We start from the raw sequence: 16,626 nt of genomic DNA, 5'->3' as shown, positions 1-16,626 counted from the left end.
GCAAGATTATCAATAAAACAAGTTTATATGATTAACCATTTATAATGAATTCCATACAGTCATCAAGCCATGAATGTATGCTTACATAAATAGCAAGGAAGTAAGATTATACCTCCTATATGATGAGTTAAGAGCTGAATTTGGACAGCTAGAAGATAAAGAAGATGATGGAGAATATAGCTTCTAACTTAAAGCCTCAAGTGTGTAATACCCCAAACTTGTGCACCAACACCTTGCCCTTTTGTTAGGATTTAATAGACACTTAATATAAACTTGCAAAAACAAATGAAGAACCTATTTTGCTCCCTCTATAGTCACGGCATACAGCAGCAGCAGAATAGAGTTTATACAGTTTTTATTTTTTGTATCTCTTGAAATGTATGTGCATACTTGTCTTGAAAGAGCACTAGATGTATATATATATGTACATGGGAACTAACCATGCTTTTGACCATCAAAGAGCATGCTTACACCCACTTCCAAGGCCATTAGCAATGTTATAATATAGTTTATAAAAAGAAAAACCGATTTTATAAAATCAGTTTTTATAAAACTTGATTTTATAAAACACATTTTATAAACTTGTATATTATTAGTTATGTATATTTTATAAAACCAATTTTATAAAATGTAACATAACTTAATCAATTATTTAACCTATAAATAATTAAATCTTTGTTATATAAATTATTCCATAACTTATATTACACATATCAAGTAATATCATTTAAGAAACCTTTTCCTTAAAATTCAAGTGTCGCTTATTTAATCAACGATCCATTCGCTAGGATTAAATACGAATAAGGTGTCGGTAAGCTTGTTATTGGGTATGACCCGACTTGGATCATAACATGTTAGCCACATTAATTTAATATGTCTCTCGGGCACACGAAATACTTTCACGATGGCCCGAGATTGATATGATGATCTCCTATATCGCTGGTCAAAAATCAACCGACCGACCTGACATTGTTTCTCGAGTATTTAAACAGAAACTTGACGGGCTGATGACTGACATAATGAAAACAAAAAAATTTGGAACATGCCAAGCCGGTACTTTTTCCACCTGCTTTCATCTATTATATTATACTTATTCCCGATATGGTTATGAAAATGTGCACAGACATAACACTATACCAACCCAGTTTCTATTATATTAGTAACATCCTAACATTTTTTAAACGCAATTCTATTGTTACAGGTATATATATCATTGAATTCCAGAAATGGGGCCTGCCACATGTACATATGCTAATATGGTTGATCACTGCTCACAAATGCAAGACACCGGCTGCCATTGATGACATCATCACAGCTGAGATCCCATCTGAAAAAGACGATCCGGAGGGGTTTCGGGCTGTTACTGAGTACATGCTACACGGCCCTTGCGGTGGCCTCCACATGAACGCTCCGTGCATTGTTGATAGGCAATGTTCCAAGCATTTCCCCAAACCCTATTATGCAGAAACCACAATTGACGAGGACGGATATGCTAACTATAGGAGACGAAACAATGGTGTCAGGTTTACTAAAAACAACACCTCACTTGACAACGACTCCGTTGTCCCCTACAACAGGTACCTGTTACTAAAATACAACGCCCATATCAACGTTGAGTGGTGTAATCGATCTCGGGCAATCAAATATTTATTCAAGTATTTAAACAAGGGCCCTGATCGAGCAACAATAGTCATCCAAGAAAATATGATTCCCGGTGATGATGCCAGTGGAGACAAGGTTATTGACGTTAACGAGATAAGGAATTATTTAGATTGTCGTTATTTATCTCCATGCGAGGCTGTTTGGAGGCTATTTTTCTTTGACATCCACTATTCTAAACCATCAGTCATTAAGTTGTCTTATCACCTCCCAAACCAGCAATCGATAACTCTCCATAACTCACAAAAGCTACATGCACTTTTACGAAGGGAAAGTATTAAAGAAACGATGTTCACACAATGGTTTGAACTAAACAAGGAAGATGACTTTGCACGTACACTGACTTATGCAAAAATCCCTACACATTATGTATGGAATCAAGATGCTAAAATGTGGAGCCCGAGAAAACTTCGAACCTGCATCGGTCGCATTGTCTACTCAAATCCTGCATCGGGGGAATGTTACTACCTTCGTATGTTACTAAACATAGTTAAGGGCCCCCGCTCTTTTGAAGACCTACGTACTGTGAACGGTGTTTTACACCCAACGTTTAAAGACGCTTGCTTTGCCTATGGGTTAGTGAATGACGACAAGGAATGGACTGAGGCTATCTCAGAAGCAAAAATATGGGCTACGGGTTCACAGCTTCGCGAGTTATTCGTTACTATGTTACTCTTTTGCAACGTAAGTAAACCACTACAACTATGGGAATCAAGTTGGGAGGCTTTATCGGACGACATCTTGCGTAAAAGAAGGAAATTATTTAACTTTCCTGATCTAATCCTAACCGAGGCACAAATTAAAAATTATTGTTTGTTGGAATTACAAGGCTTATTAAATAGAAATGAAAAGTCCCTGGATGATTACCCCGACCTACCACAACCCAACCCATCTATTCTAACACAAATGGACAACCGCCTAATTTGAGAGAGCTAAACCACAATATAAAAGAAATGCATTTACTCCATGAGAACCTCTTCAGCTCACTCAACCCAGAACAACTATCAATATACCAAAGGGTTATACATGCAGTTACCGAAAAAAAAGGAGGACTTTTTTTCTTATACGGTCCCGGAGGTACGGGGAAAACATTCCTATACAACACCATTCTCGCAAAATTGAGATCAGAAAGATTAATTGTTATTGCAGTTGCATCATTAGGTACGTGTATTATTCATCCATTTATTAATCTTCACAATATTATTCAGATTTTACACAAACAGGCCCTTTCATTTCATGCACAAGTTACATCACATCTGACCTATAAACCACAGGTATTGCGTCACTGCTATTACCCAGCGGGCGGACTGCTCATAGCCGATTTGTGATCCCCCTGGAACTAATGGAGAATAGTACATGTGGCATTAAACAAAAGACGCACCTTGCAGCACTTATCCAAGAGGCCAGATTAATTATTTGGGATGAGGCTCCAATGACCCAACGATTCGCTTTCAAAGCGTTAGACAAAACTTTAAGAGATATTTTGGGTGCTAAAGATGATGCAAACAGATTAAAGTTATTTGGTGGTATGCCTATTTTATTGGGCGGTGACTTCAGACAAATACTCCCCGTAGTAACGAAAGGCAAGAGACAAGAAGTAGTTCATGCGTGTATTAATAGGTCAGATTTATGGAAACATTGTGAATTGCATACGCTTTCACGTATTATGAGGGTCAACGAATACACAGCCGATGGTCACGTTGATGCCCGCAAACACGAATTCAATAAATGGGTCCTCAATGTAGGTGAAGGTAAGGTCCCCGCATTGTGTAAAGACTGTGAGGATGAACCAACATGGATACAGATACCCGATGAATTCATTATAAAATCTGACAGACCCCCAATTGAAGCAATCGTGGACACCATATTTCCAAATTTCATCAACAAGCAAGAAAATGAAGACTATTTGCATGAAAGAGCTATTTTGACACCTCGGAATGATGATGCTGATGAAATCAACAAGAATATGTTCAAGAAATTGCAGGGTGCAAAGATGACATTCAAAAGCTCGGATGAAATTTGCAAGGGCTCAACTGACAACATCGACCAACACTGTTCATATCCGGTTGAATTCTTAAACAAGCTAAATTTCTCGGGCGTTCCTCCTCACAAACTGAAACTAAAACTAGGCCAGCCAATAATGCTTTTACGAAATCTCAGTCCTAGTACAGGCATGTGTAATGGAACACGCCTCATCATAACCGACTTTAACAAGTTCGTACTTCAAGCTAGAATCATCACTGGATCACATGTAGGGAAAATGGTAATAATCCCTAGAATTGTCCTTACTTCAACAGAAAAAATGGCCCTTTGTAATGCAACAAATACAATTCCCAGTGCGGCCATGTTATGTGATGACGATAAACAAAAGTCAAGGGCAATCGTTGAAATTGGTCGGCCTATATCTCCCTAAACCTGTATTCAGCCATGGTCAATTATACGTAGCTCTCTCGCGAGTAACCGATCCTGATGGCCTGAAAATCGTGCTGGTCAATGATAGCGCTGACTGTTTTAAGAATCACACTAGAAATGTCGTGTACAAGGAAACCTTCGTCAACTTACACCACAATATATAGCGGTAATACTAAACCCTTATTATCATCCAACTGTTATCTCAGTTTATCATCATCTTATATTTCTTTATTATTATTATTATTATTAGTATTAATAAATTTTCTAATCATTTAATTATTTAGTAATTATTATATAATAGATAAGGAGAAATAATTTTTTTAACTTTTAAAACATTAAATTATAAGGTATTAAATTATAAGGTTTTAGTAATTATTATAGAATCCCGTGATTTTCTGAAAGGCTTTAGCTACATATGAGGTAAATTCGTCTTCTAAAAGGCTTTAGTTGCATCATGGAATCATTCAACAAAGTCGTTTCATAAAAATCACTTCTAAAAAAGTTTTACGTAAATTCTGAATACATTCAGAAATTTGTCGAACCATTTGACCTGTTTAATATTTGTTAGTTGCTAAAACTATTCATAAAAACTCTTTATGTGTGATTTTGATGTCTGGAAGTATACTCCTAGATCACTGGTGTTGTAATCAGTCTGGTGTATAGCAGGTGTTGGAGTTACTTTTGGCCTTTTCTGTTTTTGTATTTAAATTTTGGATGTGATCATGAAATTCTATGTCAAGATGCAAGGAACTTTGTCAATAGCAGTATAGAATATTAAGGAAGGTGTACCAAATATAAAGAATGGAGGAGTAATTTCAAAATTGTTCAGTAGCAGGTTAAAGAAAGATGCGTCTTGCATCATGTTGAAATTGTAATGCATTGATGTAATCTAAGGTGTCAATATGGGTTCAGTGCTGGTGGGCCTTTTGGTTAAATAATTGTAAGGCTTCATGCCTTTATTAACAACCTATAATTCATATAATTGTGAAGCTGCCTCATTATAGAATGCCAGTTGAGAAAACAACTGTTTGTTTAAATTTTCATGTTTCAGATTCTCACTAAATTTACTTACTTTCGTCTCTTGGTTATATTCGTTATGCAGGAAACTGTTACCTTCAACCTATCGTGGCCAATAATAGTGATTTTGGGAGCGTGCCTATCTCTTAAAAAGGTATGAAGTCACCAGTAATGGGTGGTTCAGTGACTACATTCATACTCTCTAGACCCATCCAAAAAACTATTAAAAAAGGTTGATAAAATCATGTTTCTATGCTGACCAAACTTTCGACCCAACCACTGATCCATGACCTGGTATGTGCTGGTTATTTTGGGATACACATGAGGATGTAACCACTACATTGCTGCATCCACTTTGTCAGACAACTATGCCCATACATTTGAGAGCAGAAAATGTTAACTGTAATGTACTTTCATTTGAGCTTAAAAAAATTAATGAAACCTCCCATTAACTGCAGGTTGTGGCGTTTATTACCATTGCAGCTTCCTAACCATGTCTCTCCTCTATCAGGTTTATTCAAACACACAGGTTTTGTTACAGTTGTAATGTTTCAAATGTGGTGTATATTCCATCCCAACTGTATAAGCAGGCCAGGGGGGAAAAAAACAAACCCCTCGAACCCTGATTTTTATTGCTTTCCATGTTCACATAATATTTCGCTGTCTTCGATCCATTGTAGTTTTAACAACTAACTCACCGCAGTTCGGCTCCTTTAGAACAGGAAGAATCGAGCCCTCCACAAGATCGTTAGAGCCACGTACTGAAGCCTACAACATTGGTTCAACATAATAATCACTCAATTGATTCCACATTTATAGCACGTTCCTTCCAAATGTTCATTACACACTTATGTTTAGTCATGTGTATTCGTATTTCCTTAACAATTAGTACATTAGCATTGCCCTCTCTAAACTATATTTTCGGGTAATTAGGACTTTAGCACAGGGTTCAGAGTTAACCCACTTTTGGGCGTAACATACGCTTCTTAAAATGATGCCAAACATGTATCGAACCCCAATTCAAACAATGCCGCATTCAAGCACCATACAACGATTATTACCATCTTCGTGCAACGCACGAGCAATACACCTAGTATGTATGTGTATATATATATATATATATATATATATATATATATATATATATATATATATATATATATATATATATATATATATATATATATATCCGTACATACATTACGCATTAATTAACACTCATTTCATTTCATCACATAACGAACGAGTTATAAGCGTACTAACGATTAAATATGTACCTTTAGACATGTACGGGAAAACGGGATGTTACAAGTTGTTCGTTTTCTAGGTACGAGTCTTTACGGGTTTATTTTGTATCCCTTGGTTGATTTTCAAGAACGTGATCGTTGTCAACGTGAGTTATCGTTATTTTAAATAAAAAAAAATAGATAAATAAAAGAATATGTTTTGCCGTAGTAAACATAAACATAATAGCAAAGTCTGACTTGATGGGTTTATTGAAATTATAAGTTGAAAGTGACCCATAAATTATTTTTACAAAAGCATGATATATTGAATCATATGAGTACCAAATGGATGATAAAAGGGGTTTCTTTACAATAATGTATTAATGGATATTGTTATGTTATGTTATTATTGTTCTGTTATTACATTAATAAAATACTCCGTACATCACAAGATTTGTGGTCCTGATACATTAATATTTGGTTTCAAGTGAAAAGTCCACTAGTAGTACATTGATGAAAAAAAGGGACTGGTTAGACTGCATATAGATGTATAAAAAACTTAAATCTTTCAGAGTGATCTCTCTCCAAGTAATTGAACAGAAAAAACTCAAATCTATTTCTTAGTGATCTATTTTTAGTGACATGTTATAACATAACTTGTGACATCTTATAACATGACTTATTCATTTGTGAAAGTATATATATATTATATGGTGATGAATAGATGAACATATACTACAACAAAGTCTCTAACATTTTATCAAAAATGTATCAAAGAATACTTGAATATCTAAAGGATTGAAGGATTGGGACGAATATTTACTGGTGGTCAGGGAAGGGTTGGAAACAGCCAGAGAATAATCCTGATAGGCTGCGTACATCAGAGTATGGAGTCGGATTACTCACCCTCCCGAGTAACCCAAACAGGGAAAACCTTCTGCCTTTTTATCTAAAGGATTGAAGGATCTTTGTATCTTTTGAAAATAGTTTCGATATCCGCCATCACATCGGGTGGTAAGGGTCTCTCTGTCATCAAGAAAGCATCAAGATCCTCTTTTAGTTGTTCTAAAGATGTTGCACCGATAATTGTGCTCGTCATAAATGGGCGGTCTCTAACAAATCCTAGTGCTAGTTCAACCGGGGTGAGTCCATGTTTCTTTGCCATTTCAATGTACTCTACCGTTGCTTCCTGTAATACAAGATACATATTTTAAAGATACCGATTTAGTTGAGTTTTTCATGAAAAGCAAGGGCATAAGCTACACTAGAAAAACTAGCATATACATGTCAGATAATGCCTGCCACATTGTTAAAAACTGAATCTCATGGACCCGAATCAGTATCACCGATTTTGTTGGTAATACGGAGTATTAATATTAGTAAGTGGCAAAATGGCCAGGGCGGGTAATGGGTCAAGACCAGTAACTTTTTTAGTACAGGTTGAAACGGGTCAGGTCAGTCAGGTTAGAAACGAGTTGACTCGCAAACACATTTTTTTTCTTGATTTTCTCTGAATATCTTATTCATAATTCATGTGTTAACTATGATAACAAAGAGAGATTACTAGAACAAAAATCCAAATGTCTAAATAATATACACCTAGCATCTGTTTGACCCATTTTACATGTTACCTTTTCATCTATCATATCATAACCCAAAATAACCCATTTTGAAGTAAATGACTTGAATGTGTCCCCCTAATTATAATGAGCAATCATATAATTTTAACTCAGAGAACTTTCCCACATAGATGATAGTTAAAATAACGCAGAACAGTAAACAGAGACGAATGAATTACCTTTGATATGGACTTATTGTATCTTTCCATGTATCCGGGAAATAGTTGAAGTCTGCCCTTTTTAGCAGCTTCAGACTCTGGATCCAGATACTTTCCACTTAATGCTCCACCAGCCAATGGAGAATACGAAAGTAACCCGACATTACAGTTTTTTGGATGGCATACTTCAACAAGATCAACTGCCAAAACCAAAATAACACATGGCTGAAGAAACAGGTATTTGAAGTCAAACTTAGAAAAGTTAGCAATCATGACCCACCAAAAGAACAATGAAACGACAACTTACCTTCAAACTTGCATCTTGCTAGCAGGCTGTAACTGTTTTGAATGCTGACGATTTTAGGAAGTCCTTCAGCTTTTGCAGCATTAACGAATTCCATGACTCCATATGAAGTTTCATTTGAAACGCCAATGTAGCGTACCTACTCATACACAAAACTGTTAATATGACTTTATGGTCACACATTCAAATGTTAACACCTTAACAGAATATAAAAGGATATATCATGTAGTTTTCGGTCCAAAGATGACATACAAGTTATTGATTATTTCATTAATAGTTGTAGAAATATAATATCACAACTCTAACTGGTAAAATAAAGGAATATATTATATACATGAAACACATCATTACTTTTCCTTCTTCAATAAGTTCTTGAAAGGCCCTGAGCTGTTCAACAAATGGCACGCTTTGCCTCCATTTCAAAGGATCGTAAAAGAATTCACCAAACAAAGCCACATAGCGATCTGGCCTGGAGAGTAATTAATGAAAAACTTGTTATAAATAAAAGGCATTTTTGTTTTAACACATGCAAGTGATCCCATGTGTAAGTATGTATAAATGACGCTCACCAATGAATTTGTAATAAATCGATGTAATCCGTGTTAAGACGTTTTAAGCTTTTCTCCACACTTTCTTTGATGTTGGCAGCATCAACCCTGACAACTTCCGCATTATCTCGTAGATAAGTGGATCTCTCTGAGTAACCACTCACTTTAGTAGCCAATATAATCTTCAACATGACAATGTACCAAATATGAAGCAATCAAATCAAGCATAAAGTTATGTAATCAACACATATATAATGGATATTCGTTCCTTCGTTTTCCAATTTGAATATTTAAAGCTAATGATGCAAAAAGATCGTGACTATATTATAGATAAAGAGAAATATACCTGGTCACGAGGCCGAGATTTCAGCCAGTTTCCAATATAAATATCTGTTAATCCTTGTGTCTCCTTCTTCACTGGAACCGGATACTTAAGAAAAAAAGAAGAAGATTGGTTTTAAAGCAAACAATAGCTGATTGTTAGATAATTGTAATTGTAATTGTAATTGTAATTTGTAATGTAACAAAAAGTAAACACATAATTTCATGCTATAGAAAATATTGGGAACGATAAGTTCTTACCATTTCTGCAGTGTCTAAAGTATTAATGCCATTCTCGCATGCATACGAAAGCATTTCATGAGCCTCCTTCTCTGTGTTCTGTTCCCCAAAAGTCATCTGGTATTCAACATGAAATAACAATTATCAGAACATCATAAATTTGCTTGTTGAAAAGAATCTCTTCCAATATATATATATAAATATATATATATATATATATATATATATATATATATATATATATATATATATATATATATATACATACATATATAACGAAAATTTATCTGAGAATAAACTAAAAAACGAACCGATGTATTAATACTAACGCACACGTGTTCTTATTTTATAAAAATGGGACAAGACCGAAAGAGGATTGAGAAAATAGGCTTCCATAGTACTAAACCAATAACAAACATCGTTTTATCAAGGATATTAACTAAAACACGAGGTTGCATTACATATAGTACACACATGGATTCCTATAAAATTGGCAATGTCACAAGGGAGGTGATACTCACACATCAGTTTTTGATCTAGACACACTTTTTACCATAAAGCTTACAATTATAACCTTAAATTTATCTAGGGAGTCGAACCACTATTATTGTAAGAAAGGACATATTAGTAAATTAAGTGTGTATAGATTAAAAATTGGTGTGTGAGTATCACCTCCCATGTCATAAACATCAATCATAATTGAAATGTGGCCTAGAGATCCTGCAAAGTAGCATCTAATGTCGTTTGTTTTAACAGGGTCGTGTATTCAGTATGGGTGTTGATTCGTACACCACTTGTTTTTAGCCGTACACCACCAAAGGTGTTTTACAGTGTTGTACAGTACAACACTGTAAAGCACTTTTGGTGGTGTACGGCTAAAAACAGGTGGTGTACCAATCACTCCCCATTCAGATGCATCTGCTGAGATCATGTTATTGTCATTCATGACCAAATTCAATCAGAACCTTACTATAAAGTTGTATCTGGACTAATAAACATATCTTAAAAGTTAAAGAGTAGCAATAGCTAATTAAAATTCGATACTGCAAATATTAGGGCATACATACATACACATGTAATTAAATTTCATGAAATAGATAGTAAGATGATGAAAAGAATAAGTACTGACAGTGCCAAAAGTGATTTCACTAACAACGAGGTTTGAATCCCCAAGCTGATTATATTGCATTGGGCTTCTTTGAGGTTGTGCTGCCATGGCCCTAATGCTATTGGATGCCGCTTTATTTTTATTGAAGAAATTGCAGGTTGAAACATGACTGAAAATAATTCGATTATTGTTGTTGTGGGAGAGAAGGGGGTGAGTTATGGGACACGTAGATGAATAAGAAGAAGCCATTGATAAACACATCTGTTTATCTTGTAGCTTGTTTTATAGAGTGGTGATTTATGATTTATAGGGTCAGGACTCAGGAGATCGGAAAAAAAAAATGAAAAGCAAAAAAAAATACGATTTAAAAAATATAATTTTGTGTTTATTCAGCAGTATGTAAAAATAATAAAGGGGAGGGGGTTTTTACCGTTCATGTTTCGTATGAGATTTGTGTGGTTTTTTTCTGGGCACGCAGTTGGAGGCGTGTATAAATGTGTAGGAGATGAATGCGTGGATGGTTAAGTCCTCCTAGATGATCCTAACAGCTTTCTAAAAAAATATATGAATTTGGGTGACCTTAAAATTCGTTTTTAAATATGAGTGACTTAAAAACATAAAATGGTAAACTTTTTTTTTAGAACGTCAATTTCGGCATCAAATCCTCTCATTTGTCACCTACGCACCCGTTAGGAAGAAACTCCTCGCATCCATCGCGCAAAGCCTACCCGGAATGCTTTAGGTTAACTGCCTGACACGCACATATTGAAGGATACCAGAGATACAACCTTGAAGAAAACTTCCCTCCATGATTTGAATATGCGCCTATTTTTTCAAGGATACATACCCACAACCAACTGATTCTTTTTACCATTCAACCAATAGTTAGGTGGTCACAATTTGGTAAACTTGAGTGACCTCTTAATTTATAATCCCTAAATAAATATATGTATAATATAATGCTTTAGGTTTTATATCTGTTCAGACGGACATAGATCAATTGGTGATAGGTAATGAAAATTATGGAAAGGTTATTTGATGCGGTAAGGTTCTGAGAATTTTATAAGAAGAAGGTTACCGTGTTAAAGGTTGTGGGAAGATTGTGGACGATTTGGTTAAATATGGTTGAATATTGGTTGAATCTTTGTACAAAATTTAATGCGAGACCCACAAGTTTTTGTCGTTGAAGGGTGATGAAATCACGACAACTTAGTTAGAACACATTCGATATAAAGATTTTGTGGAGCGTTCAGGTTGAAATAGAAAAAATACACGGGAGTTAGTAACTAAATGAGGACCCGACGAGTGCTGAGCCGGATTTGGGACAGATTATTTTAATTGGGTTAGGGTATAGGATTACCTAAACCCGACCGAAACCCGATCCGATGTCATCTCTAAATACACCATGTAAATAGTAAAAATATCAAAAATAGTAAAAATATCCTTGTGAATAGTTTTAAGGATACTTCAAAGCACGAAAATGTACGATCTAAACTACCTAAATGACAATCAAATATACATCCATTAGTCCATTAGTATGTATGATAATGAAATGGCACCATAGCTATATAGGCCAATATTTGTGGCAATAGTCATAGAAAGAGATACACGACATCACCATCATCGTATCATCATATCAAATGAAGGAAAGAATAACACATGCCTTTCCAAATACAAGCAGCTTGGTTACAATATCCAATGTTCAATTCGAGTGACTGGCATTTTTTCCTTAAACGGACATGTATACATATTAATGATACCGCAACCCGCATGCGCACCTCATATGCATGCGGGCGCTTAATAGTGTGCGTATGCGTGTGCTTGTGTGCGCTATGCGGTATGCGGATTGTATCTGATTCCTTTGTTCTCGGTACAGCGGTTGCTTAGCTGTCAAGTAAATATCTTTTCCATAATTATATCCGTGATTCGGGGGAGTCAGTTATGGATGAGGTTATTATGATCTGGGACGGTTCTAGAATTAGGGTTTGCCTATAAATACAAACCCTAATCATCACCTACGAGACACAGCATATTACGTAACCATCACCTACGATACAAAAGCATCATTCGGCATCTTTTCAAGGTTAACAGGTTAGTCTTTCGTAAGCTAGTACCTACGACCTTATTTGGGGCCTCTTGATCGACGACCGTTATCGGAGGTGGACTTAATCACTTGGCCACCCCGCCGACATCATCATGTCGACCAGGGTTATTCACGGTAGCCGGACCGGAGAGCCACGTTCTAAGATCCTTAAACCCCTCTACGTATTGAGCAGGCATATTTAACCCTATGGTAAAAATATACATGATCAAGTGGTGCTTTCATTGAGAGTCGAATTAATTCAAGACTGTTTAATTGCTTTTTCTTTTAAGGTTTTGAATTGTATGACTCGTTATTTACAAAAAAAATTTATTTTTTTCTTTAACAGTGTCATGACTTCCGAGGAATCATCGGAACATACCCAAACAGATATTCAAAACGCACCGTCTGGTAGTCAACAGACACCGGTTATGACTACGGAGGCGGCTATTCAGGCGGGGTACACGATGTACCCTCCACCTATATCCGGCGAACCCTTTCAGAGGTATAAGCCGATATATTCAGACGGGATTACACCGCCAAGAGCAAACTCACCAGTCACAACCACGCGGCTGGACTTTTCGTCAGTGGATCCAAGGGTCATCTTGGCAGGCACTAGCGGTGGAACAACGGGGCCGCATGTGGTTTGCTGCGCCAGGTACCTATTTACAGTACCACTGTTTCAATACCTCTGCATACGCAGAGCATTCAGCAGAATTCGTCATTTACACCGTTGCAACCTTGGCAACCACCCCGCCCAGTTTCACAATTTTTAACTCCTGCGGATGCGCAGGCGTTACTTAATAGTTGGGGGTTTGGTGTCATCCCAGATGCAAACTCTCATTGGGCGCCGATAACAGCACAGCAGCAAAGCACAGCGCATACAGTTGGGCTTTTAAGTTATATCCTCAGGTTTCGCAGATATCCGCACCACAGGTTTCGCTTCCTTTAACCAACTGTGTACTCTGCGTCTTCAAGTTATCCCTCTTTTCCAACGCAGCAGCCTTGGTTATATCCGCAGACGCAGGGTCAACCTTGGCAAAATGTTCAAGGGCAGGCAAATCTTGCAAGTCAATTCATGCAGGCCGCACCTCCTGATATGGTTCACTTATTTTCACAACCTGACTTTGTTCAGGACATGATGAAGCGTTTCTTTGCAAACTTGAAAGGGGATCCTGTTAAACCACCCTTCGAGCTACCGACTACCTTTGACAAGTTTCCTCCGCATATATCCGCATACCCGTTTCCATCAGCACCAAAGATACCTAGCACGTTGGGTACTTACAATGGCCTGACCGATCCAGATGATTTTTTACAGCGTTTCGAAGGCGCAATGCGCACTCAAGGCTGGGTGGATCCGGTTGCGTGTCAGATATTTCCTATGACACTACAGGGTATTGCTCGTGAGTGGTTTAATAAGTTTCCGGCAGGTAGTATTGCCGGGTTTATGGATCTGCGGACAAAGTTTTTACTGCAATATCAGAATCAGAGACCACGCAAGCGCACTCACATTGAATGCCATGACATCGTGCAGAAATCCAAGGAATCTTTGGGTGAATTTCTCACAAGATATACTAACGAGTGTCTGCGCATACCAGATCTCAAACCAGAGCAACAGATTTTCGGACTCATACATGGTATAAACTCAGAACGTCATCCAACACTGGTAAGGCGTCTGCGCCATACAGTCCCAACAACTTATGCTGAGGCGCTTAATGAATGCCACGACTATATGCGGAGTGGCGAAGATAATGACATCCCAACAGCTAGCTCACGCAACGAGAGGAAGGACGACGATGATCGTTCGCGCGATCAAAATCGCGGTAACAACTCTCGCGGAAGGTATCCTAGCGGTGGTCCTATCAGGAATGATAAAGGGAAATCAAATGGCAATTATCGAAACAATAATCAGCGCGGCATCAATAATCAGAACTATGCGCTACTCAAAAGTTTGTCTAAAACGCCAAAAGAAATTTTGGCAACCGAACCGGTATGCGCATCCTTTGCGGTTCCAACTCCGCTTACAGAATTTGGTAAGCGGGATAAAACAAAGTATTGTGAATTTCATGACGATTATGGTCACGACACCAATCGGTGTAAAAACTTGATGGAACGGGTTCTGGAAGCGCTTCGCGCGGGCAAATTGGATCATCTAAAACCACCTAAAAAGGACAAGGGAAAGGCCGCAGAAGAGGCTTCGAAGTCTAAGACTTTCGCGTGGCAGAAAGTTGACAAAGCGAAAAATGCCGACTTAACCATTAACATGGTTGACGCAGAGAAAATCAGCCAGCGGAGAAAGTACAATGATCACCAGGATTGGGAGCTTCTCCCAATCACTTTCCCTCCTGTAATGTCAATTGATTCTATTAATGAGCCCATTATCATCAAGTATCGCATCCCTGATTGCGGAATCCAGATTAAGCGCATGCATGTTGACACTGGCAGCGGTGTCGATATTATGTATGAGTATTGTTATCGTTTCCTTCCGGCAGAAGTCAAAGTGCAGTTACGCCAGCCTGATATTACGCTATCAGGGTTTTCCGGAGAAAACTCGTGGCCGCTAGGCCGGATAGAATTAATGATAGAGCTTGGGAATGACAGGAACCCACAGATGATCAGGCATGAATTGGTCGATTTTTATGTGGTTCGTTCAACTTCACGATATAACGCACTGCTAGGGAGAAACTTCATACGGCGTTTCAACATCATCCCATCGGTAGTGCATGGTTTGATTAAGTTTCCCACAGTAGGAGGCATTGCCACAGTTGCGTCACATCAAGCAACCGATCTGTGTGGCTCTGTCGCGTCTGTAAGCGCTCCTAGCGTAGGAAAGCAACTTGCAAACTGTGCAGTAATAGCAAATCGCTTGCATCCGGATAAGCGAATTAAAATCGGCGCAGGCTTGTCAGCCGAAACGAAGGCAAGTTGCATGGAATACTGTCAGGTAACGCAGATATTTTCGCATGGCGCGAGTCAGACAAGATCGGGGTTCCGCGGGATATTGCGGAGCATGAGTTAAACGTTAATCCATCATTGACACCCGTTAGGCAAAAGAAGCGGCATATGGCCCTAGACCGCAGTGATTGGTTGTGCGCAGAGGTGGACAACCTTGTCAAAGCAAACATTCTGCGGGAAGTGCGTTATCAGACGTGGGTTGCAAATCCTGTGTTGGTAAAAAAGGCTGACGGTAACTGGCGAATGTACGTTGATTTCAAGGACATTAATAAGGCATGTCCTAAGGACAACTACCCTCTCCCGGAGATAGACTGGAAGGTAGAATCACTATCGGGATTTAGGTACATGTGTTTTCTGGACGCATACAAGGGTTATCACCAAATCTTAATGGCTGCGGAAGATGAGGACAAGACTGCTTTTCATACGCCGCAGGGTATTTATTGTTACACGAAGACGCCTTTCGGTTTAAAGAATGCTGGCGCGACCTATCAGCGTGTAATTGACGCAGCATTCAAGCACCAAATCGGTAGAAATCTTGAAGCGTAGGTCGACGACTTGGTAATTAAAAGTAACACCGAAGAAGACATGCTCGCGGACATCCTGGAAACGTTTGCATCTCTGCGCAGGATCAACATGAAGCTTAACCCGCTTAAATGTAGTTTTGGGGAAGAGGAAGGCAAGTTTTTAGGTCATGTGGTGACAGCGCAGGGTATCAAGGCCAATCCCAAAAAGATTGAAGCCATTGATAATTTGCCATCTCCGAAGACAAAGAAAGATGTGCAGAGTCTAACTGGGAAGCTTGCGGCTATCACACGGTTTTTGTCGAAAGCCGCAGAGCGACAATTACCATTCTTCAACACTTTGAAAAATTGTTTGAAGAAAAAAGACTTCGTATGGACTCAGGAAGCAGAATCAGCCTTTCAGGAGATGAAAAAGGTGCTTGCGGAATTACCAACACTTACTGCGCCAGTATCAGGAG

The 16,626-nt window shown here is 38.0% G+C and overlaps 3 protein-coding genes across 3 annotated transcripts; 2 read left to right on the top strand and 1 right to left on the bottom strand.

Moving 5' to 3' along the window:
* The first annotated feature begins 1,248 nt into the window (after positions 1-1,248).
* LOC139840739 (uncharacterized) lies at positions 1,249-2,586 on the top strand. Its single transcript, XM_071830988.1, has one exon. It carries the CDS (start codon positions 1,249-1,251, stop codon positions 2,584-2,586), a length of 1,338 nt encoding a protein of 445 aa, XP_071687089.1.
* Positions 2,587-2,612: 26 nt separating this feature from the next.
* LOC139840738 (uncharacterized) lies at positions 2,613-4,072 on the top strand. The gene is made up of 2 exons (XM_071830987.1): positions 2,613-2,820; positions 2,934-4,072. Exons 1-2 carry the CDS (start codon positions 2,613-2,615, stop codon positions 4,070-4,072), a joined length of 1,347 nt encoding a protein of 448 aa, XP_071687088.1.
* A 2,904-nt stretch (positions 4,073-6,976) lies between these two features.
* On the bottom strand, positions 6,977-10,879 carry LOC139840298 (uncharacterized). Its single transcript, XM_071830561.1, has 8 exons — positions 10,634-10,879; positions 9,526-9,621; positions 9,290-9,373; positions 8,965-9,125; positions 8,747-8,864; positions 8,399-8,534; positions 8,113-8,291; positions 6,977-7,503 (listed from the first exon to the last, which is right to left on the bottom strand). The coding sequence occupies exons 1-8, from the start codon at positions 10,871-10,873 to the stop codon at positions 7,264-7,266; spliced, it is 1,254 nt and encodes a 417-aa protein (XP_071686662.1). The 5' UTR covers positions 10,874-10,879; the 3' UTR covers positions 6,977-7,263.
* Between the last annotated feature and the right edge of the window lie 5,747 nt (positions 10,880-16,626).

Source organism: Rutidosis leptorrhynchoides, chromosome 4, assembly GCF_046630445.1.
Source record: "Rutidosis leptorrhynchoides isolate AG116_Rl617_1_P2 chromosome 4, CSIRO_AGI_Rlap_v1, whole genome shotgun sequence".
Lineage (NCBI taxonomy): Eukaryota > Viridiplantae > Streptophyta > Magnoliopsida > Asterales > Asteraceae > Rutidosis > Rutidosis leptorrhynchoides.
This window is presented reverse-complemented; position numbering and strand designations above follow the sequence as displayed.

Bases quoted from the DNA above. Each gene is read 5' to 3' on its own strand.
- LOC139840739 (XM_071830988.1), top strand. From the start codon at position 1,249: ATGCTAATATGGTTGATCACTGCTCACAAATGCAAGACACCGGCTGCC.
- LOC139840738 (XM_071830987.1), top strand. From the start codon at position 2,613: ATGCATTTACTCCATGAGAACCTCTTCAGCTCACTCAACCCAGAACAA. The intron at 2,821-2,933 runs GTACGTGTATTA...TATAAACCACAG, and splicing joins TATTGCAGTTGCATCATTAG to GTATTGCGTCACTGCTATTA.
- LOC139840298 (XM_071830561.1), bottom strand. From the start codon at position 10,873: ATGTGTTTATCAATGGCTTCTTCTTATTCATCTACGTGTCCCATAACT. The intron at 9,622-10,633 runs GTCAGTACTTAT...GTTGAATACCAG, and splicing joins GTGAAATCACTTTTGGCACT to ATGACTTTTGGGGAACAGAA. The intron at 9,126-9,289 runs GTATATTTCTCT...GTCATGTTGAAG, and splicing joins AATCTCGGCCTCGTGACCAG to ATTATATTGGCTACTAAAGT.